The following is a 26,242-nucleotide window of genomic DNA, read 5'->3' as shown; positions in this document are numbered from 1 at the left end:
GCCAGTGATTGCCTCATCAACGTATCACCATTATCCAAAAAAACTTAAACTTATGAAAATAACTGCCCAAGGCCCTGAACTTAACTTTAGGGTTATACATGCTACCTATTGAAAGAACAGAAGACTCGTGGAGAAGATGATTTACTGAAACACACTATTACAGATTTTAAATTATACAGAAAAAATTATAATGATAACATGTCTCTTGATAACGTCGAGAGGTTCTCTCCACAATATGAGGAAATCCCATATTCTATCTAAACGGCCCCAAAAATGTACATTCCTAATATACCTATACAACAAATGAATTAAATTGTTACCTTCACGTGAATGGTAACTTTCCAATCAGCTCCCTCAAGTTGGAGTATATGGATCTAACATGCTCAACTTGGTCTTCAAGAGAGAAAATTGGTTGTTGTCCAAAACCTTGGTAAAGATATCTGCACATTGAGATGTTGCCGGAACAAATTGGGTCTAGATCATGCCACTTTGAATTTTTTTACGGATGAGGTGGCATTCGATCTGAATGTGTTTTGTACGCTCATGATAAATCGGATTTGCAGTAGTATGCATAGATGCTTGATTGTCAGATAATAAGAACATAAATTGAGGATGTTGAATTTCAAGATCTGTTAGTAAATATTTGACCCATGTCATTTTGCAACTTGCTATTGCCATGAACCAGTACTCTGCCTCTACTAATGAGCGAGACATGGTTGATTGCTTTTTTGATTTTCAAGATATTTGACTATTCCTGATCATGACACACTAGCCTTAAGTGGACCTTTGGGTCATGGGACAAGATGCCCAATCTAAGTCACAATATCCGATAATAAGCAAGGTGCGAAGTTTTTACCAAAATATTTTCTGAAAACCCTGATTTCAAGGCCATAGTCTTGCTATCAGGAGCATTTTGTTCATTTGACCTTATTTTCGAAATTTCTAACTTGAATTTTCTTATTTTCAATCATATCATATCATCTTGTGTTTGATTTATTTTTATTTGAATTTCAAAATCTCATTTTACAAAATATTTGTCTGAAAACCTCTGATTTCAAGGCTATAGTCTTGCTATCAAAGGCATTTTTGTCATTTTGACCCTAATTTTGAATTTTCAAATCTCATTTTCATATTTCCAATTCAATTTCATCATTTATGTTTATATCAGAGAAGTATGAATTGGGTTTATATTTGGATAATATCTGATAATTTCTCAATATTTTCAGATAAATCCAGATAAACCTATATTTTTGTGTTAACTTGTTTTCTAGTTTTGCAGAAATATTCAAGAAGATGATTTTTTTTTATTTTCCTTTATTCAATTCAATGTAATATCAAAGTTGTAATATTTGGAATAAGATTTATATTCTCTGCTTAGAATAAAACCACATTGCATATAGTTCAAACTTTGATATATAACTGTTATGTTTGTCATTCATGCACATATTTCAATTCCATCATGGTCTACACAAATGACATGTGCACAAGCTCTTAGGGAGTTGACAAACTCAATGAAATTCATATTCATGGCCATAGTCAGGATACGAATGAAACTCAGATTTGTGATCTTCGTATTAGCCACATTCAGCCTACACACTCTTAGGCTAACTTCAAAATGCATTGCATTTCTCAAAAATACAAAAAGATTTTCTCAATTCTTCAAAACAATGTCTTTCAAATTCACATTCATTCATCTTATTCAATTTGCAAATTCTAATTCTAGTTCAGAGAAATCGATTTTCTCAAAATTTTCTAAGTCTTACTTAGAAATTGACTTTATCAAAACTCTGAGCTTTCAAATAGTATTTCAAGTGTTTCTCAACTTCAAATCACGATTTTCTAAGTCATAACATCTTCAATTTCAAAGTTTGGATTCAAGAAAATCAAGTTTGTTTTTCAAAGTTATTTGAAATTCCTTATAAATCAATTTTCACAAAGCACCTGCATTTCTTCATAAATATTTTCTCACCATGATTCATGATTTTCTAAGTGTTTCTTTTCCAAGTATTATCCAAAATTCTGAAGCATACATCATGTTTTCAAATCTGCATTTTCAGAAATTCATAACATATACCTGATTTTTTGTGCATTTAAGAATAGAACATGATTTAGTTAAGTTGAGCAAAGCAAAGCACTAGATTGATCATTGGTTTAATTACCCCTGGTAAAGGCGGCAGGAATGGTTGAATCTCGTACCGACAGGCGAGTCACATTCTACGATTTTTTTTCGTATTTTAAAACGAAGGCGAATTATTTTCAAAATCTTTTTCAAAGGTCAGTTTGACTTGCAAAAGTAAAATTTTGCGATGATAACAGAGACATAGATAAACAAGTAAAATGTTTGATGAGATTACCATGGGTGATGGAGTTTGGTTATCTAAGTTGGCAATTGCCATGATTTTGTCATACTGTTCTTGAGTAAGTTGAGGTATGATAGGTTTTGGACTTGGCTTTTCTTAGTCGGATGATGCAATGTTGGCATTAGCTTGACCTTTGAAATGAGCATTGGGAGAACCTCTTGGTGGGTTGGAAAAACCGTGAAGGTTTTCCTCACACGCAGCATGAACAACAGGACACCGTCGACCTGTGCGGCTGCCTCTCTTCAGCAGTTGCCCGACAGAGGTATACTCTCTCCTTTGCAGCCAGTGTTTTCGGGCATCACTCTTTGCAGAGCCCGATGGTTCTTGGGTTTTTTGGTGATGGCTGTCCATACTGGTCTTTGAGTTTCTGTTCATCAATTCTCTGTGCACAACATAATCCAAGATTCGATACCAATGTTGAAATTTGGATCAGGGTGTATGCAGTGAGAGGAAGAGAGGAAAATGAAAGTGGGGATATGATTAACGACCTGCTTATGAGGAGTTCCTTATCGGCTCTCTACATGCAATGTGCATATGCTAGGAATATATAATCTTCTCCTAGGTAGCTGTTATCCAAGCCTTGAATGAGGTTTTCAATCCAATTCAATCTGATATTTAACTCATAGGTGAGTTACCAGCCCACCATTATATTGTGTGCCTTTTTGTATTCCTATGTGAGACCCTATGATCACATTTGATACAAATCTAATATCCAACATGATTTTATAGGAAACATGGGCAACACAAATTTCTCACAAAGATTCAAGCATCTAAAAAAACTTATTTTTAAGTCAAAAATACACAATCAAACAGTCCATTCCTAGTAAAATATTATAGTGACTCTCTAAACCTGAATCCAACTACGTGTTATATTGATGCTTTTGGCATAGTATGGTGGGGGCTTTGGCTGCTAGACGGGCAGTAAAGGTTAGATTTTCATGGACATAGCGCCTCTGCGCAAACCAACGCATAGCATAGGCCTTGGTGACACGACGACCGTAGCTATGGCAGGCTGAACCAGCGCGGTCAGGTCTTCGTGCTGGGTGCGGTTTGTTTGGGTTATAAATAAATAAAAAAAATTTACGTTATGTGGGCGGGTCAGGGTTCGTCCTAATGGTCGGATACCCGACCCGTTGGCAGCGCCATCCACACAATAAAAGGGCTCTACCGGTGACTTTTCATCTCCATCGCCTCGCAGCTCTGCTTTCTCCTTCAAAGCTTTTCTCCACCGAGCGGTCTATCTCGTCGGCTTTCTCAGTGAGGTCGATTTCTTCTCCCTTTTTCTTGTCTTTCTATTTTTTTTGATAATTAGTTGATTGGATTTAGGGTTTTAGGGAATCTGTTAGCGTGAAAACTTGGCTATTCCTTTGTTTACACAGTCGTTGTTTAGGTGTTTTATTGCTTTGTTTGTTCTTTGGATTTGGTTGATAGGTTTGTTGTTTCTTTGCCACTAACTTCTGTAATTTCTTGTAGTTTTTGAGATTTGGGAAGCATGAATCGTTTTCCCTTTTTTTTTCTGTTTTTTGGTCGATATTTGAAGTGATTCCATGGCGTAGAAGAAGATCCTGATCGTTTTTTTTTGTTTTTTTTAAAGAATCTTTTTGGGCTAATGGTGGAACAATTACTTGGCATTCAAGGGATGGAATTAGAACCTTTTGTTTTCCTTCTTTCTTTTTTCTTTCCATTGTTTATGGGTCGGTGTTTTCTTTATTGTTTGGGCATTTGTTGGTTATCTGAAACTACTTTTGGTTCAGTAGATTTCTATCTCTAATTTGGATATCAATCTTTTGGGTTGAAACACAATCATGCTCAGGCCTAAGTGTGCTTCTTACTGGGTCAGATCCCAAAATATGACCTGATTTATGTGCAATGTCAGGCCGGCTTCTGATCAGGTGGGCTAGGGCCCAATTGAGAGGCATGTCTCTTGCCTGGGCCTAATTGTAGGTCTATTTTCATGGGTTGGGTTGCCCTTTTTTAAAAATCCTTAACCCTACTGATGTGTAGTTGTTACCATAGTTATAACTATAAATGTCGGCGGTATTTTGAAAAGGTTGATATTTCATCATTCAAAAACTGATAAAATTATGAAAAATTATATTAGTTTTCAAGATATTGCATATTTTGAAAATATTATGATATTACTCATTTTTAATTGTTTATATTGGTTATAAATTGTTTTATGTATGTACATAGGTTTTATATTTTTTAAATTATATATATCTTTAAAATTTACTTATGGTCTGAATTTTCTCAAGATCTTTTCTATTGTTCTTTATTTATCATGTGACTTTTCCTCATTGTGAATATCTGGATACTGAGCATTTCTAACATTGGTTTTGGCTATCCTAAGTTCTGAGGGTGCTAATAGGTCAGATACAGGATGGCTCATGATAGACCTGAGTAGTCGCATTTTAAGCTGCAGCTTTGAGTCTGTGTCTAGATCTGAACTATATCCAATGTAGTGTCATGGAATCTTGATTTAAATTTTATATGGCAGTATGGATCAAATAAACAAATTGGTTGGGAACAAAGGTTGTACATGTCATGAGTGCAAACTGATTCAGTTTGATCTTATATCTGATTGAAAATATTGGTCTGATCTAAACGAGTCAAGAATAATCTAGTTATATAAGTCCAAATCCAATTCAAGCATTTAAAGATTATTTTAAGATCCATGTCTGAAATTAATGTGTTGAATTTGAATAGGCTATCTGGTTCAATTCTATTTGTAACCCCTTATAAACCATGTAGCACAAAAAGGATCAATGAACACGTCGCCCATTGGGGAAATTAATTAAATTTTTACATGGTTAACACAATTAGACCTGATGTAGTCGGGTCATCTCTCTATCTCTTCTGTAGGGACGTTGCTTACTGCCTAAATCGTCGTCTTGGTCGATCTCTTCAGCTGAAGAGTACATACTCTCTCTGTCAATCATTTTTTGTTGTGATTTTTCCTCTGTTTATCGTGATTTTCTGATTCTTGGATCTATTGTTCACTTTGGTGGTTTATTAAATATGTAACTAGGGTCCTGTGACACGAGATTAGGGTTTTTGATCTGACCCCCACACGGTTGATTTCTTTTCCCCTTTCCTATTCTGTGATGGAGATTTATGATTTTGAAATTCTCTTCCAGTGTTCCATCTATTTTTGTGTTTGATTTCTGGAATCTTTAGTTTTCGAAACCCTAGATTGCAATGCTTGGAGCAGTTCTGAAATGCAACTTATGATTTATTTCCAATAGATAGTGACATTGCTTCCTTAATTATCATCAATGTTTGGGACTTGATGTGGCCATCTTGGTCTCCCAGACGGTAGCTATGAAACTGTATCTCAATCGAACCCCATGCTTTGGGTTTCCATTGTTTTGTTTTGTTTTATCTCACACCCTTCAATAATATAAGTCATTACATCTGTTCTTTATGTTAGTTGGAGCATCTGCTGACATGCTTTTTACCACAGTGTGTTATAGCACCTTGATAGGGTTACTGAAGTCTTCTAGCTTTCTTTGTTTCACTAGTGTTAATTTTTCTATTCATGAATCGTTCTCTTTCATTTATTGGTAATTCTCGAATTAGTGTGGTCACATGTTGCAGTTTCAGGAAAGAATGCTATTCACTTGATGAAATGGAAAAATTTCGCAAAGCACTTTCCAACTCTTATAACATGTTATTTTGTTTGATTATAGAATTCACGTTGAGAAATTTTGGAAACTAACACATCTTGTTGCATATCTGGGCACCATGGAATTCACTGTCGCAGGATGACAGAGACTCCATTCAGACCTCGCGAGAAGCTTCTTGAGAAGCAAAAGTATTACCAGAGTGTTCACAAGTACACCCACTTGAAAGGACCATATGATAAGATAACCTCCGTCGTCATTCCGCTTGCCTTTGCCGTTACTTGTGGAACTATGATAGTAAGTTTGTCTCCATATTAATGAATTTTCCATTTTAGTGATCCCAAATCTGCTCTTATTGGATGAGAGTTCCTCTATTTCTGCATGTAAGAAGCTTGTTTCTGTGAGCTGTTATTTCTCCCGTTTTATGTGGACATTTTATCTTTATTGCATTTTTTGTGGCAGTGAACTGTCATAGCTTATTGTGGTACATTCTTGATTCACAAAGAGCTGAACCTCAAGTGAAAACTAGCCATTGGATCATGATCGGCATGTTTTATATACAAATTTCATTTGTTAAAATTGACTCAAAAATTAGATACATATGCCAAGAGATGGCTCCTTTGCCCGTTTCCCTCTCTCCCGCCCCCTCGCTCTCTTCCTCCCTCTCCCTTTCCTTCTTACCTCTGTTTCTTGCTCTAGTTCTCCTCCTCACCGTTTTCCTCTACCTACCACCATTCATCAACCCCTTGCCTCTATCAATGCCAGCTCTCTGATCCCAACCACTCCCCCACTGTCTGTAGACATTCTCCTCCATCAGCCCCCATGTGGCCCTTCTCAACCTTCCGACCCTCCGCATGGCTCCTCCTTTCCCGACAACCTCTAACCCTTCGTAAACTGATACCTAACTTCCTTCTCACCCCTGCCCCTTTCCCCTTTGGTCTGGCCAATTATGGCAAAGTAACCCAACTTGCTGGCCCTTACCCTTTCCTGTGCATACAATTATCACCCATCTCCAACATCCCATCCTCTGCTTCCCTGGCCAAATGACCGAGCCAACCTTCTCTTTGGCCTCCTTTGAGGCTGTTCTGATCTGCAATTCCTCCCTTGTGGATTCTAGAGAATACCTGAGTTCTTGGACTACCCTGTCCCAAGCCAAGGTCCTTTCCTCCATGCCCAGCAGGGATCTCTGTGTGCAAGACTCTCCAGAGCCATTTTTAACCCGTCTTTTTTTTTTATGAATTGTGAGTTCTGATTTTCACCATCTTAATGTTGGTCATGGTTAAACTATACCCAACACATCTGAAAGGTTATATCTAAGGTAGGTCCAAGGAAACAAAAGTATCACCATATCATATCATGGATCAGAACCATATTAGATTCTGTTATACTCTGATTCTATTCTTTCTAATGAAAAATTTCTTTTTGGCGTGTCCTTTGCGTGCCAGGTTCGTGGGATATATCACATGGCTCTAGGGATTGGGAAGAAGGAATGAGGGCAGAGGTTGAAACGAGCGAACAACAGATGGTTTTAGCTGCTACTTCGGAGCACTTTGATATCTAAATCTGTGGATTTATTTTTTCTCTTTTTGAATAATGTTTCATTCTGGAACTAAAGTTGTGATATTTCTGCTATAGGGTTTCTGGAATAATTGGATTTTTCTTTGTGACTTTACTTAGAAATGTGATATCAGTGCATGTTCTTATCCTTGTTTGGCAACTCAAGATTTGAGGTAAAATCTTTTGCTGCTAGATTCATGAAGTTCAGCTTGCATGATGCCATCGCCGTTCATATCTTGAGGTACTGTCATCTAAGTATATGATATTGAAGTTGATGAGTCCCATCCTCACTTGTCTGCCCCGCACCATGAGGGCATGTTTGATGGCTTGTCTAGGTTTGGACAAAATGAACAAAAAGAATGAAACATAACATTGGTTCTGTTTGTTCTGTAACAATTGTTCCAAGTTCTAAGTCCAACGTTTGTTTAGATTGTACACAAATGCTATGTTCTAAATGTCTGTTGTTTGATGACAATGTGCGAACAACTTGGACAATCATGAATAATGGGTCAAATTACTTCATTTTGGATCGTATGACCTGATCTGTTCACCATTTTACATGTTTTAACAAGTTTATTATGTTTTTTTGCCCGAATATGGATTCAATTACGCAATTATATCTAAAATCATGAATTTTTTCCCTGAATATAGATTTAGAATTGAATTTTTGCCTCAAATATGGATATTTAATGAAATTTTTGCCCTGAATATGGATTTTTGCTTTGAATATGGATTTCAAATTAAATTTTTGCCTTGAATATGGATCTCGAATGAGATTTTTGCCCTGAATATGGATTTTTGTTTTGGATATGAATCTCAAATATGGATCTTGAATTGGATTTTGCCCTGAATATAGATTTTGAATTTGATATTTGCCGCAAATATAGATATCTAAATGGATTTTGCCCTAAATATGGATTTTTGATCCTAATATGGATTATCAACCAATATATTCAAGTTCTAAGTGGTTTGCTATATGGTTTCAAAAGATGGACTTAAGATTCCCATCACTCTACCTGTGGAGGTTTCAAAAAACATAATGATTGCATTGTTAGTTATGCTTTCATTATCAATATATCAAGTCCTTTTCCAACCAGGCCATTTTACATGTTTTAACAAGTTTATTATGGAATATCAAATTGGATCCAAATACATAACATCCAAAAAAGTTTAAAATCTAAAAATCTTGGATTGGATCTAAAAACTAAAGAATGTTTCATTCATGACTGATAACAACAAAAACATTATTTTAGTTTATCATGCACTATTTGGGAGTACAAGTCTTAACTTTGACACAGAATCCACATCATCACCATCTTTGACATGTAACTAAATAACATAAATTTATCAAGAAAAATATACAAATTTCATATTGAATTCACAATTGTTGTGCAACCATGCCAGCAATAATAAAAAAAAGCTTGTATTACAATGGTACCCTCACTCGGCAGTTTTGAATTGCACTAAGTATCTCACTAACACTTTCAATTATCATAATGATTCTATCTGTTCTTGAAAAATATTCATTGTTACGGGACAACTGAACACGAGTTCCAGATTGTAAAGCCAACTGGAAGATTGTTGAACCACCTTTGCCAATGACAAATCCAGCTGCTGCATTTGACACAAACGATATAATTTCACGGGCATCCATAAACCTACCATTTATGTGTTTCGCAGCCTTGCAGTAAGTTGAATGATGTGCTCCTCAAAAAATCAAAGTCCTGTTCTGGAGATTCAAGCAATATCATATCACCCAGTCCATCGACTAGAATGGCACCCACATCACTTCCAGCACCAATGACTGGATCATCTCTGCTTAGTCAAAGAGGATAAAACATTTTGAACGCCTGAAATGGATAAACTCCATGGGATTCAGAGGCCACCAACCTGTAAATTCCTGCTGGGAATTGTAGATGGTGAATTACAGGAAAATGCATTATAATATTGAATTCTTCATTAATTTGACATATCAATGAACATTCATCTCAATTATGCAAAAACATCATTATTCACAAAATACTTCTACAAAGAGACTGAATCATTAGAATTCTCACCCCTAACTCGGTTAGTTTCCTCAACGAGTTTCCCTGAAAGCTCAAACGATGACTTTTGCTGCATTTCAAAAAACCAACTGGTAAGATGTATAATAAGATGATGTTCATATCATTAATCAATACAAGATGCCTTCAGCAAAAACCTGAATTTATATTAAATTCACAATCCGACAATACCTTTTGTTTGGCCTCTAAAGCCTCCTCAACATCCTTCATCTTAGTTACTGAATCATGATCACCATCCTTGCTAAAATAAGCAACATCAGAAAAATTACAATAAGTGGATGCTTTGTCTAGAGAATATAGTGTTGGTGTATGGAATATTATCCACCTTATAGTGAGAACAAAAAGGGTATTTGTAACACCAACTTATTTCGACAATATGAAAAATAACAGATATTTTTATATTGAAAATAATGAAAAATAAGGTAGATAAGAGCATTTTTGAAATTCGAATAGTAGCATTGACAAGGATGCTTGTAGTCCAAAAGATTTTTTAGAGGCCTTCACATCGTATCTTTTTTTCCCTCACTTCACTCCTTTCAGAAGCAAGAGCTCCCCTTCTGTGTACGATAATTTGAGGTGAAAACGGTGTGAGAAGAAGATACCCATCAATCAAGAAGAAGAAGAAAGAGGAGGAGCAGGAGCTGCAGAAGAAGAAGAGAAGATGGCATCTGGTCCTTCTTCAAATATATCATTTGGAATCATAGAAGAAAGAGAACTGTGTTGGCTCTTCGTACAGCCAAGTCAAGCAGCAGGCATCAAGCACACCTGCTACAACCAGTACACCTCAAAAGAAGAGGAGAAATCAACCTGGAACACCAAGCAAGTAATTGTATTTTCATCAAATCACACAGCATAGTTAGAGATACCTTCTTTTCTTTATTTTCTTTTGTGGGGGTTGTAAAATCTGAATCTAAGAGAAAAGAAACACGAAAGAGTGTGATGGGCTGCACCAGACACCTCATCATGAAAGAGATGCAGTAAATATTCTATGCTCACCTAGCCTTAGAATCAATCCTTTAATTTGGGAAATTGAAACACCCTTGCTAACTCATGGAAACACCCTTGCTTTTTTCAGGCATTTGTACATATACTCTCACTAAAGAAGCCATTTTCGACCAGGATAACTTGGGAAATTGATTTGTACTCTACAGTGCACCTTCTCAACTTATCCTACTTTTTCTTAATATGTGGGCACATTATCATAAAAAAGCCAAAGTGGATATATTGGAAGAAAAAAAAATGAAATCCTCACATCAATTTATATAAATACAAAAGTTTAGAAAATGGGTACATCATGAAAAAGCCAGAATGGGGTGTTTGAAAAAGAGTGCAGCCCTGTCATTGCCTCATATAAACACAAACAATCACAAAGAAAAAATCTTGAGGACACCAACATGAAAATCACCAACATTAAGAGAAGTTTATCGATCAACTAAAGTTTGAAGTGAAAAAAAATGAAGATAATATCATCGAAGCAGATAAAAAACCTAACATGGTAATATGAGTGAGCAACTTGATATAAACAAATGCAAATGTCACAAAGTATACCAACTTTCTCAAGTGGGAATCAAATGCATAGAAGGAAATTCAAATACTAACCCACTGAAGGCATTCATGTAATTGTCAGACGCAACATGCTCTACAATGTCGCAAACGCAACCCCATTATTATCTCTTCCCCAAAACCCTAAACCATAGATCGATGCAGCGGTGCCAAAATTGAATAAACGATCCGATCACCCAACTCATGTAGTTCTTTCGACGGCCTCGGCTGGATTAAGAATACAAATCCGGGGGGTGAGGGGGCAGAACGGTCGGCCAAAAAAGGGCCAGCCAAAGACCCTTCTCCGATCGGCGATAGCTGACCGGAAAAGGGTCAGCCGGTCAGAAGAGAGAGAGAGAGAGATTACCGGATACAGTGCGGGCCGACCATTGCCAAAGGAGATACGACACGCAAGGGAAGAGGAAGGGGTTCTGGGTATCCAGAGGGAGGAGAAGACGGGTCCTGAAAAGCACCGTTGTGCTGCCGAAGGGATGCCCCCTCTTGAGAACGGAGGCGGTGGTGCCGCCACCCGCCGCTCCAGTGGAGCCCGCATTATTTTTTTCGTCCCCTCTGTTCATGTTCATTTTATAACAGGGGGGAGGTGGAACAAAAATTACATAGTAATTTAGACGCAGCAGACGCGTAAAACGCCATCCGCTGAGTCCAACGTTTTTTGGAAATCACTGTTCCCAGCTAGATTTCCGTCCTAATCTCGCTGGGAACAGCGCATCAAACATACCCTGAGTTATCATAGGTAATTTGTTCAAGGTGACCTTGTTGTTTGTTATTCTAACGATGTGTCGATTATAACAATTAGGGGTGCAAATAGGCCAGATTCAGGAGTGAGGTTTTGCAATTTTTGGCTGTTTTGGATCTGGTCCAGATCCGACTCCCCATTTATTTAGCTGTTGCTGAACAGATCCATTTGCATCCCTATTAACAATGTGGGGATTCTTGTTGTCTGTGTAGTCAGAACCCTTCCATGACTGAAGGTTTTTGTACACTTGTGCTTGCTACTTCTGTTGTGGATTTGGACAGTGCCTAGTTGAATAGTTGGGAGCGTTAAGAGCAAGTGGAATGGAGAAAGATAGGGGTGAGCTTGGACCTATAAATTAGGCCCAAGCTGGCCCGAACCGGGTCGGCATGCAGGCTGCCTGGACGTGGGCCTAACCGGCAGGCTGTGGGCCGTGGTTTTCTCACCGGGCTGGCCCGACCGTCAATCTGTTGCCTACCACTAGATAAAGACATGGTTAGAGTGGATTCTTCCTGCCTTTGGATCAAATCTTTGTTGTAAGATGGATTTTGGCTCCCTTGGTAGGGGCAACTCATGAACGTCACCAAAGCTGAATGGATGTTGTGAGTTCAAAACCCACAGGTCTGCTTCCTCTGCTGCAAGGCCAAAGCTGAGTGTATTTCCTGGTGGGCAAGGAAGTTTTCTTTGGTTATCCTTGTGGGCAAGGATGTTAAGCTCATGGGTCAATCAGGGGGAGCCCAAGATAATCAAGAGCTAGCTCAGTTTCAAAAATACATTTTTTTTGGAGCTGAAAACAGTAGAATTTGGACTCTAACCTATGGATTCAAACTCGAGCTGGTTCATTTTACAAAATAAATAATTGTTTCAAAGTTGTAAGCAATAGGATTAAGACTCTAAAGTTATTGCTTGTAAGCCAAACTGCTGCTTGCCTTGTCCCGAGTGGAAGCAGATCAGGTCATGCTGAACATGAGCTTTTTGCTAATGCCAACATCGTGGCCGTCTGTTTGCATTTTGGATGAATGCCACGTAGCATATAACTGTTCTATTGACTTTTTAACTTTTCGAAATACAAAACGGACGGCCACGATGTTGGCATGAGCAAAAAAAGCTCATGTTCAGCATGACCTGAACTGCTTCCGTCCCAAGCAGCTTTGCTCTATCAATCAAAGGCCCCTTAAATATGTGACATTTATTTTTTTAAATCCCAGCCAGTTCAAACTTAGCTCTCCTAGCCCCGAACCCGAGCTGGGTCCACTAGTAAGTGAGCCAAGAAGCTGTGTTCAGTTCGTTCGGCACATTTACCAGCCCTTATGATAAACTTTGGGAGAGTGAGCTAGCGCCACGGTGCTACTCTATATCTATCGCAGGTTTGGCCCCAACGAGAATCGACCTCGCCACATCTGGAGCTTCCAAACATCACGATGTTCCCTAACGAACTGTGCGACCATGCATGGACGGCATGAATGCAAATTCTTTGTTGCATGTGGTGCAACCCTGGCTCACCATGGTAGGGTATCCAACCAGGCTTGGGCCTTCAATAGTATTTAAGCCATCCTATTGTCAATGGGTACAAAACACCATTCAACGATAGAGATGCAGATGGGTCTGATAATGGGTTTGGATCATACTTGACTCGGCGCTACATTCAATTTTTGAATGGTGAGTTTGCTTTAATTCATATCTGGATTGTTACAAATTTCACGGTAGAATCCAAGATCACTGTGGCATTATGGATCCTGGATCCTCTCAATTAAGGAGTATTTATATTCCTTAATTAAAGGATTCGGCCAATTATGGCCACAAATCCTAACAAAATCTATGTATTTGAGGGGTTTTGACCTAAAACGAGGGTGCTCAATTTGAGTATGGGCAGATCAAGGCATGGATCTACGCCTTGATCAACATGGCCCTGGATCCCCCTAGAGATCCACTGCAATCAAAGACACCCTAATTGGGCATTTGATTGTGTGGACAGGACTGTGTAGAACAGTCCTGTCTGGACATTGCTGGCAGGGCACAGAGTTGTCCTGGGCAAGCCAAACTTTTTTTTTCAATCCTAGGGGGCAGAACACTATGAGACACCTAAAAGGTGTTCCACTAGACACACAGAACGCCATGTAGCAAGCGCCCTGGGTATCCGCCACTTGCGTTGGAGTTGCTGTCAATGCAATCAAACGTCCCTTGAGTGTGTGTTTTTGTAATGAAACTTTGATTCATAAATGCGAAGCAGTAATGCTGGTGCTCTGAATCAGAGAGAGAGAGAGAGAGAGAGAGAGAGAGAGAGAGAGAGAGAGAGAGAGAGAGAGAGAGAGAGAGATGTCCTTATGGTGTAGCAGATCGTGTAGAGATGTTACACGAGTTTCGGTATGGCAAGGCAACAAAATGAGCCAATCTTCTTGCTAGAGGCATGAGCTTATTAGGTAAAGCTCGGCTCGGCTCATCTGTAACACCAACTGAAACTTGAAGCTTTTCATTTGGTTACACTTATGGATCTGAGACATGGTGTGCGCAGTGAAGATGAGATAGAGGAGAATGGAAAGTGTTGTGCTTTAGGGAGATCCCTCGATGTGATTATCGAGTTCTCTCTTTGTATATCCAGGAGAGGTAGGTGCTGAGATATTTATCATTCCGGCCGGGTAGCCATTACACAACTATAACCGTTTAAATCTGTGATTGTCTATTCGGGATTCAATCCGTTTAAAAAAAAAAACAGAACACATTCTTTCATCGTTTTTGTGTCAACATCCAACCTGTTCGCAACCCTAATTACCACTTGCCTCCAACGCTAACATCTTTTCCAAATCACTAGCTATAAGTAGGATGTTAGACGGGTCAGGTTTGACCTGGACCGAAACTGTACCAAATCCTACAGGGCAAGGGCTTGGTGATAAAGAAGGATGCCCAACCAGAATCTGGGTTAGAACCGAAGCATCTAAATAGCATATGGACTGAGGCATGGTTTATGAAATTTCATACCAAACCGGTGTCTAACCTGGGCTCCGAATAAGATTTGCAATTTATCGAAGTATTTTTTTTAAATATATATTATTTTATAGGGTATGAACGGGGTCTGGTTTAAATAGTCCTTACAGGACCCGCTTCTGGTTTTTATATGGTGGGTTCAGACCTAATACCAGCACTTCAATGTCAGAACTGAGTTTGAACCAAACCAGGTCTGACCCGTTGACAACCCTAGCTATAAGGTAGACATGCATCTGATCCCCTTCATCATGGGCCATGGCCATCCATCATAATGCTCTTTGGCTATATATATATATAGTAGGGGATGTCAATGGGTCAGGTTTGGTTCGAACTCAAGTGGAACTAGACTTGAATCAGATTTTTGGGTATGGTATCAGGTCTGGACCCAGGTCTAATCGGGTCTACTATAAGAGAAATCATACCCGGACCCGATAAGAACTACATGAACCAGACCATACCCTATAAAATAATATTTATTATTATTTTTACATTGAAAAATTACAAGTTTTAATCGAAACTCGAGTCAAGCCCGAGTACGATATAAAATTTCACAAACAATACTCGGTTCTATGTATTAATCAAACCTTCGGGTCTTGACCAAGTCTTCTTAATTGTCACTATACTCGAACCCAATAGGGTTTGGTCTAGGTTTGATCTGGGTAAAATCGACCCATTGACACTCCTAATATATATAGAGTTAATATTGGCTACTAATGAAGGTACAAAATTAATAAGTAGAAATCACTTTTTTCTTCAAAATTTTCTAATTTTTTTTTATAGAACAAATGTTATGCATGTGATTGACCCGGTTTGTTTAGAAAAAAACTTGTTTTGAATTGTGTAATTATGACAAGTAATTAGGTTTTTAAAGGAGCGGTCTAAGCCAAAATTTCATAACTTAAAAGATTACATTTTTACATAGTAAAGGACAATCCAAGGCTTCACTACAAGAATTCTGCGGATTAGCGACGAACTCTATCCATCGATAATCCGTCGCTAATCTGTTTAGCGACGGATTGCCGATGGCTTAGCGATGGATAGCATCCGTCGAAATTTTTTGAACACTAATTAGCGTCAGAACTGATCTGTCGCTACTTTTATCGCTAATTGGCGATGGATTAACAAATATCATGATCCATCGCTAATCCGTCGCTAAATAAGGACTGATTTGATTTTACGATAGATACATATTCGTCGATAATCCATCGCTAAAATTTAACGATAGATATGTTTCAGTCGCTAAATTTCGTCGCCAATTTATCAATGGATTCACGACGAATTACATTCGGTCGTAAAACATCAACTGATTTAGTTTTTGAGACAGATAAATATTCGTCTCTAATCCGTCGCTAAATTCATGATGAATATTTGTGACAAATATTATCCGTCACTAATCTGTCAAAAAATTAAAAAATAAAAAAATTTATTTGAAATATAAATATCGAGAAAAAATTTCTTGTTATATAATTTATATAACCTGTGTATAAAAAACAAAGTACATATAAAAAATACATATACAAATCAGGTGAAACAAATTTGACACAAGTTATAAGTGAAACAAATTTAACAACCCACTATAATCTTTGTCAAGTTCTAATTAGTTACAAGTGAACATATACAAAGAGTTTCGTTTGAAACAACAAGTACGTGAAACAAATTCAACACATGAATCTAATCATCGCCAAGATTCGAAGCATCATCCTCTTCATTGTCTCGATCTGCCCCTTTATCCATGCCTCCATCAGCTCCTCTACGCTGATCATCTCCAACATCCTACAAGAGAACCGAAATGTTAGTATTGATAAACAAAATATAATGAAATAAATTATATGCAATGCACCTAATCTAAGGCAATCAAAATAGCATGACTGAATGACATATAGACTAGCAATAAAATGAAGGACCTTAACAAAATTCAGATATGTGTTCTAAGGCTGACAAAAAAAATTTATAGTGATTCAATCATGCAGATATATGTTTTAAGGTTGTCAAAAAAATGTCATAGTGATTCAATCATGCATATATGTGTTCTAAGGTTGTCAAATAAACTTTCATAGTGATGAAATCATGCTTATATGTGTTCTAAGATTGTCAAAAAACTTTCATAGTGATTCAATCATGCATATATGTGTTATAAGGCAGTCCAAAAACTTTCATAGTGATGAAATCATGCTTATATGTGTTCTAAGATTGTCAAAAAACTTTCATAGTGATTCAATCATGCATATATGTGTTATAAGGCAGTCAAAATTTTTTTATAGTAATGAAATCATGCTTATATATGTTCTAAGGTTGTCAAAAAACTTTTTTAGTAATTCAATCATGCATATATGTGTTATAAGGCAGTCAAAAAAATTTCATAGCGATGAAATCATGCTTATATGTGTTTTAAGGTTGTAAAAAAACTTTCATAGTAATTCAATTATGCATATATGTGTTATAAGGCAGTGAAAAAACTTTCATAATGATTCAATCGTGTATATATGTGTTCTAAGGCGGTCAAAAAAATTTCATAGTGATTCAATCAAACATATATGTGTTCTAAGGTTGTCAAAAAAAAATATAGTGATTCAATCATGCATATGTGTTATCAGGCAATAAAAAAACTTTCATAGTGATGAAATCATGCTTATATGTGTTCTAAGGTTGTTAAAAAACTTGCATAGTTATTCAATCATGCATATATATGTTATAAGGCAGTAAAAAAACTTTATACCTGACGGGCACCAGAGCTCATATTGAATGCAGACGAAGTTTCCCTGTCCCGAAAAAAGTTGCACAACTCATTATGGAGAAGGTTGAGAATGACTTAATATAAAAAGTCATGCATTGTGTTCTGAAGAAGCTGGAAGACACCATCACAGAAAATAGCAGGGTCAATCGGACGATGGGAGTTGATGCTGGCGGGAGAACTCTAAGAGCTCTGGTTACAGGAGGCAACGACTAGTGTAGTGTTCATGTTACTCCCAAACCCGAATACACGACCCTTTTTTGGTTCACCAGTTGCAGTCACCCATGCTGCAGGATCAAAAGGCGGATGCTGAGTGGAGTCATCGCCATATTGCTCTATCATCTGCTGCTCGTATGACTCCTACAAAGTAATGATTACAATATGAATTAATAATTAAGAATTATAATATTTATCATAATGTAATTCATGGTAACTTATATATTACAATATTTATTAATATAATAAATACATACTGTTGTCGTTCTCGTTTTCTCTGATACGAACTCTCCCGTGCTCTTACGTTTATGTGTTTCAATAAACACATCATTGTAAGGCACAATGTCTCCTTTTTCGACTTTCTGCAAGGTTAAATGATAAAAAAAATAATTAAAAAGTATGCAAAAATACTTATAAATTTGATAATATATATTAATGAGTTATTATTTTCTTTTGGTGGCTCCCAAAATTCCTAGAACCACCTGTGTGTAGATGGGCATCAGGAATCTTCTATCGATTTTGTGCAGCCTTTGAATGAGTCGTCATGTGTCAGACTGAGAAGACCCTGCATACGGCATTGTCTTATGATGTGTATAAGTAGCTGGTATAAATGAGTCATGTGCAGGCAAAACATCCTTTACAGAACAATGATTTAGAAATTCATATAATGCATATATAAACTAATCAACTGTATAATTATTTAAATGATATACCTATTAAAGCATTATGTGAAGACGAAGGCTGAGACTGACTATCACTGAGCTGGGATCCTATAAAAATGATTAACAAGTAACAATTTTTATATCAACATATAAGCAAAAAACATAATGAATTCATATATTTAAATATAACATAAAGACATCTACCTAATGATGTCCCATAGCCTCTACTTAGTCATCGACCACTAGGTGTTCGACCACTGTGAGCTCCACAAACCATATTCTAACAAATGAAAATGTTGTTTGGATCAGTTACATAACTCTTGATCTTAGCATGTACATACCATGTATGAAATGTAAATATTTAAAGGTCCTACATAAATCAGTTTTATAACTATGCATGTACATGCTAAGAATGCATGAAATGTAACATGATATACAATTTCATGAACATGGATACATAATCAAATAAAAAATAACTTCATGCAAGCAGACATACAGTCATATCAAACATGACAATACATTAAAATCATTCATATCACAACAATGTCAAACATATACCTGCAGCAAACACACTCCAATATCCCGCTAACTACAACCATGACTAGCATGGTCTCCCAAATACAAACATAAGAGCATATGAGAAAGTGATATGGTATGTATTACAAGTTGTATTTCTTTAGCTCAAGTATGTTTCCTCATCACTTGTTTAACTTTCATATTATTCTTGTTCCTCCTCTTCATCCTCTTCGTCTTCTTCTTTATTGGATGCTCATCCACTTGGTATATCATTTAGATCACATTCTTCCATACGTGTGTCATCGGACAATGAAGATGTGACATGCAAATCATGTGTGATATCGTGACCATAAGAGAAATCATACATATCATCTGATTGATAATAATCACCCCCTTCAACAATCTTGTCTCTTTGTAATTGATCATACTCGAGGTATAGTTTAGACTTTACCTTGCAAATCGCCCACCATTCATTTCTATTTGACTTCCTTGTATTCGGATATGAAGTATAGTAAACTTGTTGAACTTGCAAAGCTAATATATTTACTATTTGCATGATCTTTATTTGTATGTCATCTCATGTGTTTAGCTGTCCTCGAAGACATATACAATCGTTGCAATCTACGGGTGAGAGAGAAGTAGCGAAGTGACTTGTATGACTCTTCTTGTGACCTCGTGCTAGCATTGCCTCTTGTCTTTGGCTTGAACCGAGGATGCCCACATGATGGATATGATTTATTATTTTCTTGATTTTTGAAATACAACATGCAGTGATTTGGATAAACATCTATCTTTCGATAGCCTATACCTAGAGCGTTGACCATAACCTTCGCACGGTAGAAATTTTGTGGCAATTTCTCATCTTTGGGCAACATACTCTTCACAATAGAGCATAGACGGTCAAAACATGATTGACTCAAATTATACTCTGACTTCAAATTAAGTAATTAAAGAACTACAGACATGATAGTGCGACTCTCGCAACCATTCCACAGTGGCTCATCAACATCTCTAAGTAAGTCATAAAATCAACTAGCTGCATTGTTTGCTGCTTTTTTCTCTACCCGAGTTGGTACATCACTAAGACCCATATCAGAACCCAGTTATGGTCATGTGACATCAAATATCAAATCCATATGTAGATTATCGTGCATCATATCAACCTGTGCGTCAAAATTATTCTAAAATTCTTCACCATAAAGCATTTAATTATGATAACCACTCACAAAACCCTTTTTGTATATGTGATGTCTAACGCCATGAGGTTCTACAAATCGATTATTTTTATACATCGTGCAGGGGCACCTGATCCGATCGATGGGATCCACTGTACAAACACTTGTCATTGCAAATTCAATAAAACTGTCAACATCATCCATATATTCAAGCGATACCTCATTATCAACTATCCTACGGTACATCCATTCACAGTTTACAGTCATTTTATCCTATAATGTTACAAATATTATCTTCGCCAGTTAAAAGAGAATCATAATAATGTGTTGATGTAAAAAAATTAAATTTATCATGCATTATTGGTGGATATAATGATTTGATATATATATATATATATATATATATATATATATATATATATATCATAAGGATATTTAGAAATATGAAATTACATTCACAAACATGATACATTCAATTTAAGCATGTTTTCATGATACAATTTTACATGGAATATATAATCAAATAAAAAATAACTTCATGCATGCATGGATAGTCATGTCAAACATTGCAATACATTCAATCATTCATATCACAACAATGTCAAATATGTACCTACAATAAACATACTCCAATATCCCGCTAACTACTATCATGACTAGCATGAAATCTGAACTATATAAATAAGAGCACTTCTATTCTCATACATTCAAATCATGTTCAGCATGACCTCCAAACTTCAGCAAAACAGTTCTAGAGATCCACAACTAAGTGAGTGTGTAAGCAGGAAAGTGTTGCATCAAAGAAAGTAAATAACATGTGATGCACTTGCATCACTTACTCAGCACGGGTATTTACCCGATTTGCATTTGCATTTTTTTTGTTTATTTTCGCATGGTATTTTAAGCTGCATGCGATGCTTAGCATTAAGCATCACGCATTTTGCTCTGCTACGCACCTGCAATGCACATTTATATACGGCAAGGACAACAACCCATCAAGAGGCGGCAGGGGCTCCGCTACTGCCTGCCAGAGAGAGAGAGAGAGAGAGAGAGAGAGAGAGAGAGAGAGAGAGAGAGAGAGTATACCTGCAGACTCACCGGCAAAGGGGATCCGATCACAAAGCGAGGCTATCGGAACAGGAGGACGACCGTCGACAACGTCACCAGCGTGGGTCAGGGGAGAAGAGAGCGATCGAGGCTGCCAGAGAGGGAGGAAGACGAGAGGGGGAGGAAGAAGAGGAGGTCAGTGAGGGTCGCAGGTGGTGGTGGTGGGGAACTTCGACTGCTGTCGACCGGAGGCTGGAGGTCGGACGAGAGAGGATAGAAGGCGAAAAGGGACGAGGGCAACGGTGAGAGGGGAGGCACAGTCGTGGAGAGAGAGGAGGAAGGCAGAGAATGTTTGGCCCTCTGTGCCCTTTTAAAGGCACGATGAGGCTGCCGGAGAGGGAGGTAGAGTTGCCGGTGAGGCAGAGAGAGTGGGCCGGACGTGGAGTGGGGGTCACTGACGTTGGGTGGCTAGAATACGACGAGCGGGAGAGACGACTCAACTGAGGGAAAGGGACGACAAAGGGGGAACGACGAAGGAAGGCTGGCAAGGTCTTCGAAGGGAGCTGTCGGTGGGTCGCCGGAGAGCGGGGCAAAGATGCCGAGCAGCGCGGTGGCGGTCGATGGAAGAGGGGAGAGAGAGAGAGAGAAAACAAAGTTAATTTTGTGCCCTAGCTGCATTGTATTACATTAAAAATTAGCGATGAAAATATTCTGTCTCAAAATTCGTCGCTAAGTAGCAACGGATTAACGACGAAAAAATTCTATCGCGAAGTTACGATGGAGTTTGAGACAAAACATTTCTGTCGCTAATTAGCGACGGATTTTGAGATAGAATATTTTCGTCGCAAATTTCGCAACTAATTTCAATTTTAGGAATGACTAATTTTCTCTCGCTAATTCGTCGCAAAATTGCGATGAATTATTTTCATTACAAATTTTCGTCGCTAATTAACATTTTTCTTATAGTGCTTGTTCCTTAGCAAACAAATCGTAGTTAGATTGAGTCGATACAACTTGCACTTATGATTTCTAGCTCATTAGTTTTGTACCTTCAGTAGTAGCTTTTTATATATAATCAATAGAATATGAGAACTCAAATATGAGCATTTCCAACACTTGCAAATCCAAATTAGAATGAGAACTCTAAATATAGGCATTTCCAATACTTATTTTGCAAATCCAACCATGTGGATGTGCTTGGCATGGTAAATTTGCTAGGAATCAACCATTGGAAAATTTTTGATGAAAAAATACAATTTTTGAATGCTTGAATATTTATGAAGATTATGAGCTATTGATTTTAAAGCTTTAAAAAAATCTTGTTATTCATCAAAATCAGATGATTCAAGAGTGAGTTCTTATAAAACCAAGCATGTAGATCATATCCCTATGGTTAGATTTAAGAGAAAAAAACACAAAATCCATGAAAATTGTGGTTTACACAGTCACTCATATATATATATATATATATATATATATATATATATATATATATATATATATATAAAAGATGAGTTCATCGTTGCTTTGTCACATATGTAGCTTGGAGTCTTAACCGTGACTGCAATAAGATAAGAGGACCAAGTTGAGGTAGACTGTAATAACGTTATCCGTAATTGTGATGTAGATTTGCTGCCCCAAAAGGGTTTTGCATAGTGGGATTGGAGGTTGGCTATCATACGGGCGGTCAAGGTTCGAATCCTGTGGGCCTCACCTTCTTGCATAAGCCTAGGGCACAGAGTTTTCTCCCCCTAAGGGTTGACCTACCTGTTACCAAGTTTCTCCATGTAACTAAATAGAAAAAAGTACAATCCCGATTTAGTCATCTCCATATCATGAAATAAGTGAACCTTTAGGAATTGCGAGAAGTTTCTTGTAATTATATTATGTTATGAATTCCTTGTACATATATAACAATGAGGGCTCCGATTGTTTGGTAGGAGCTGCTGGTGCAAGTCACCATGTGTTGAAACTTAAAAAGTTCAAAACCCAATGGTATGTTGTGTTGTGTAATTGGTGAGAGTCTGCCTAACCCAGCTTGCCTATCAAAGAAAATAACATGTTTGATACCCGCTTGCTTGGTAGAAGGAACCCTGTGTTGGGACGTTGCAAGTTCAAAACCCACTAGAATATGTAAAACCTCGCAAATCCAACCCTGCAGGTGTATTTAACGTGACTCATTCGCCATGTGGTAAGCGGAGTCCTGTGCCAAGATGAAGGCCCAGGTTCAAATCCCCGTGTTTTCACCTTTTTTTTTAAGCTTCTCAGCCCAAGCCCGTGACAATTAGTGGCAGGAATGAATTCTATTTTTAGAACCAAAGAAAGGGACCATACAACACAAGCGTTCAATAATCAAATTCCTTTGCTTACCCTTTTTCTTCTCCCGGGGAGGAAGAGGCAGCAAAAACCAAACGTACAGAATCATGGCTTCCGCCTGAGATCCACCACCACGACGCTCACGTTGTCAGAGCTCTGCCGGACGAGGGCCATCCTGGTGAGGAGGGTGGCAGCGATGGTGCACGCGTGGTCAGGGACGGCGTTGTCCTCTCCCCCCTCGACCGCACCCTGGAGGCACCGGGACGCGATCGAGCAAGCTTCCTTGTTGGTCATCACGTCCCACAGCCCGTCGCTCGCCAGGATCAGGCACTCGTCGCCGTCCGTCCTGTCCGTAACGGTCACCTCCGGCATCGACGTCACGAACGGCTTCAGATAACAGTCCCCTAAAGACAATAAATGGGGATTCTATGACATCCAAACGAACGAGAAACACAGAAATCCCGAAAAAGAACGAAGGGACAAAAAAAAAATCTGAATGAGTGAATTACCGATAGCGCGGGACATAGCGAGCACGCCCAGGACGCGTGGGCAGTCCCAGAAGATGACACGTCCTCCGGCCGATTGGATCCGGAGAAGCTCGTCCAGCCGGTCCGGCTGCAACACCACCACCAAAGAAAACGAAACGTCAGACCCAAGCTCGCCGGAGAAGAGTGGGATGACAACGAAAAAAAAAAGAGAGGATCCACGCACCTTGTGATCGGAGGAAAGGGGAACGGGCGCCCCGTTCCGGCAGAGGACAGCACGGGAGTCGCCGCAGTTGGCGACGGCGATCTGGCTGCTGCTCACGACGGCGACCACGGCCGTCGAGCCGACGACCTCGCGCTGGGGCGTCCCGATCTCGCAGCGGCACTCGATGTTGCCGGGGAGCTCGTGCGTCACCCCCTCGTCCATTCGCAGGAAGCTCCGCTCCAGCGCGCTCTTCCATCCCGGAGCGTTCTCCGGCGAGGACTCGAGCTCTTCTGCGACCAAATGGTGCATCCGATCCTTGCAAGATAATGCTACCTGCCGGAAGATTGAATGGGATGTTAGCCTAAAAATAAAGAAACAAGCCCCCTAATTGGGGAATTTTACGTTCTACCAGAGAATCTCGGATTAACTCTCGATTAAGAAGAGAATTACTCGCTTCACTTACGTGAGAGCAACCGTGGCCGTCGAAGACGCCAAAGAAATGACATCCGGGCAACGAATTAGAGCTCCGGCCCCGAAAGAACGCCGGAACCGTCGACACAGCGTCTTCCATTTCTTTCCGCCGGCCACAAACGGACGATGTGCCGAACCTAGGGCAACGACCGTCGATCTCCGATGGGATAGCAGGATCCCCGCCGGCGTCCTTCCTCTCCGGAGAGGCGTTCTTCGTCCATTCGAGAGCGACAGCCTCCGCGTCATTGCCGTCCTCAACGGGAACTACCTCCTTGCACGTCTCGAAGGCGTTACCGCACTCGCGCGGCGCGGCCAGAGATCCCGCTTTCTGCCGCTTCATCGCGAGATCCGGCGGTGCTGCGGGGACGTTGGTGACGAGTTTGAACCGACGGATCTCCATGCGCCTCTTCCTCGCCGCCCTCGAGCTCGGCCCGCACTCTGGCATGGTTTCCCCATCGCTCACCACCCCGCAGCAGATTTCCGCCATCAAAACTCCCCGAAAAACCGGACGCAGAAAGAAACACCGATCTTTTCTTGACGGAAGAAACCCCTAATTCAAAACACCCAGCTATTTTTTCACGTCAAAATTCCGATTTCTTCCGGGATACCGGCCGCATAAACCAAAAAAAATTCCAAACAAGAATCGTTCAAAAGAAATTCAATTCCCTAGCCCGTACAACACCAAATTTCCGGCGTCAAATGCAAGATTTGCCCCACTCCAATTTTCGATTCGGAAACCCTAGAACCTGAAAAAAAAACACGTGAAGAACAAAACTCTATCATAAAGATCCTAAAGTTCGCACGGATTCCTCTCCAAAACTTACTTCCCTCCCGATCGCTTCCCACCAAACGCAGAACCGGAAAGAACGCTATTTCCTCCACAGTTTCCAACAGAAACCCATGAATCTCTCTCTCCGGTAACCCTCCAAACAAACCATACCCGAAAGAAACGATTTTTTCCCTCCCACAGCTCAGAGTAAGCACCTCGGATTCCTCTCCACCAAACGGGGGAGCCGGAAAAAAAAACGAAGGATTTTCCTTCCCCGACCTCCTCTGAGACCCGAAGAAAATCCCAAAAACCCCAAACAACGAAAATCACAATCGAGAAAATAGAGACGTCCTCTTCCTCCTGCTCATTCTTCTTCCTTCCCCTCCTCTCCCTCTCTCTTTAAGGAGATCGACCCCTTTTTACAGAGAGAGGCCGCACGAGGGAGAGCGACGCCCATCCATCCGCGGGCAGCCTGCCCGTCACCGTCCGGGCAGTGACGTGTTAGCCTCAGCCAATCCCAGCCGTCCGTATTCTCCTAATCCCCTCCGACCACGTGTACCAATAGCTCTCTCCCACGCACGACCGCTGCAGCCCTTCTCCCTTCTTTAATCCTTACACGCATGTGGTCCTGCGGGCCCCACAACGATGCTTCGCTTTATTCGGTAACCCAATTTCTTTTTTTATCATTCCTCTGGACACGTGGCAAGAGATCCTTCACTTTTTTTTTAAAAAAATATTAATACCTTGTGGGTTCGGCTCCAAGGTGGG

The 26,242-nt window shown here is 39.3% G+C and overlaps 2 protein-coding genes across 3 annotated transcripts; one reads left to right on the top strand and one right to left on the bottom strand.

The window, feature by feature from the left end:
* The first annotated feature begins 3,545 nt into the window (after window positions 1–3,545).
* Window positions 3,546–7,688, top strand: LOC149821394 (uncharacterized). Its single transcript, XM_089983813.1, has 3 exons — window positions 3,546–3,622; window positions 6,124–6,280; window positions 7,429–7,688. Exons 2-3 carry the CDS (start codon window positions 6,125–6,127, stop codon window positions 7,474–7,476), a joined length of 204 nt encoding a protein of 67 aa, XP_089839939.1. The 5' UTR covers window positions 3,546–3,622; window position 6,124; the 3' UTR covers window positions 7,477–7,688.
* Window positions 7,689–16,443: 8,755 nt separating this feature from the next.
* On the bottom strand, window positions 16,444–25,872 carry LOC149821393 (putative protein phosphatase 2C 24). 2 transcript variants are annotated; one of them, XR_016426850.1, is made up of 5 exons: window positions 24,698–25,870; window positions 24,256–24,567; window positions 24,054–24,159; window positions 23,599–23,948; window positions 16,444–16,654 (listed from the first exon to the last, which is right to left on the bottom strand). XR_016426850.1 is itself a non-coding variant. In XM_089983812.1 (4 exons), exons 1-4 carry the CDS (start codon window positions 25,190–25,192, stop codon window positions 23,650–23,652), a joined length of 1,212 nt encoding a protein of 403 aa, XP_089839938.1. In that variant the 5' UTR covers window positions 25,193–25,872; the 3' UTR covers window positions 23,517–23,649. The 2 variants fall into 2 exon arrangements, 1 of the variants encoding a protein (XP_089839938.1); XM_089983812.1 differs by lacking the exon at window positions 16,444–16,654 and having other exon boundaries at window positions 23,517–23,948; window positions 24,698–25,872.
* Window positions 25,873–26,242: the final 370 nt, after the last annotated feature.

Source organism: Nuphar pumila, chromosome 12 (genome assembly GCF_984573655.1).
Source record: "Nuphar pumila chromosome 12, dmNupPumi1.hap1.1, whole genome shotgun sequence".
In the NCBI taxonomy this organism is placed as follows: Eukaryota; Viridiplantae; Streptophyta; class Magnoliopsida; order Nymphaeales; family Nymphaeaceae; genus Nuphar; species Nuphar pumila.
This window is presented reverse-complemented; position numbering and strand designations above follow the sequence as displayed.

Coding starts and splice junctions, on each gene's coding strand:
- LOC149821394 (XM_089983813.1), top strand. CDS start 6,125: ATGACAGAGACTCCATTCAGACCTCGCGAGAAGCTTCTTGAGAAGCAA. Junction 6,281..7,428: donor TTACTTGTGGAACTATGATA/GTAAGTTTGTCT, acceptor TTTGCGTGCCAG/GTTCGTGGGATATATCACAT.
- LOC149821393 (XM_089983812.1), bottom strand. CDS start 25,192: ATGGCGGAAATCTGCTGCGGGGTGGTGAGCGATGGGGAAACCATGCCA. Junction 24,568..24,697: donor ACGGCCACGGTTGCTCTCAC/GTAAGTGAAGCG, acceptor ATCTTCCGGCAG/GTAGCATTATCTTGCAAGGA. Junction 23,949..24,053: donor CGCTATGTCCCGCGCTATCG/GTAATTCACTCA, acceptor TATTGTCTTTAG/GGGACTGTTATCTGAAGCCG.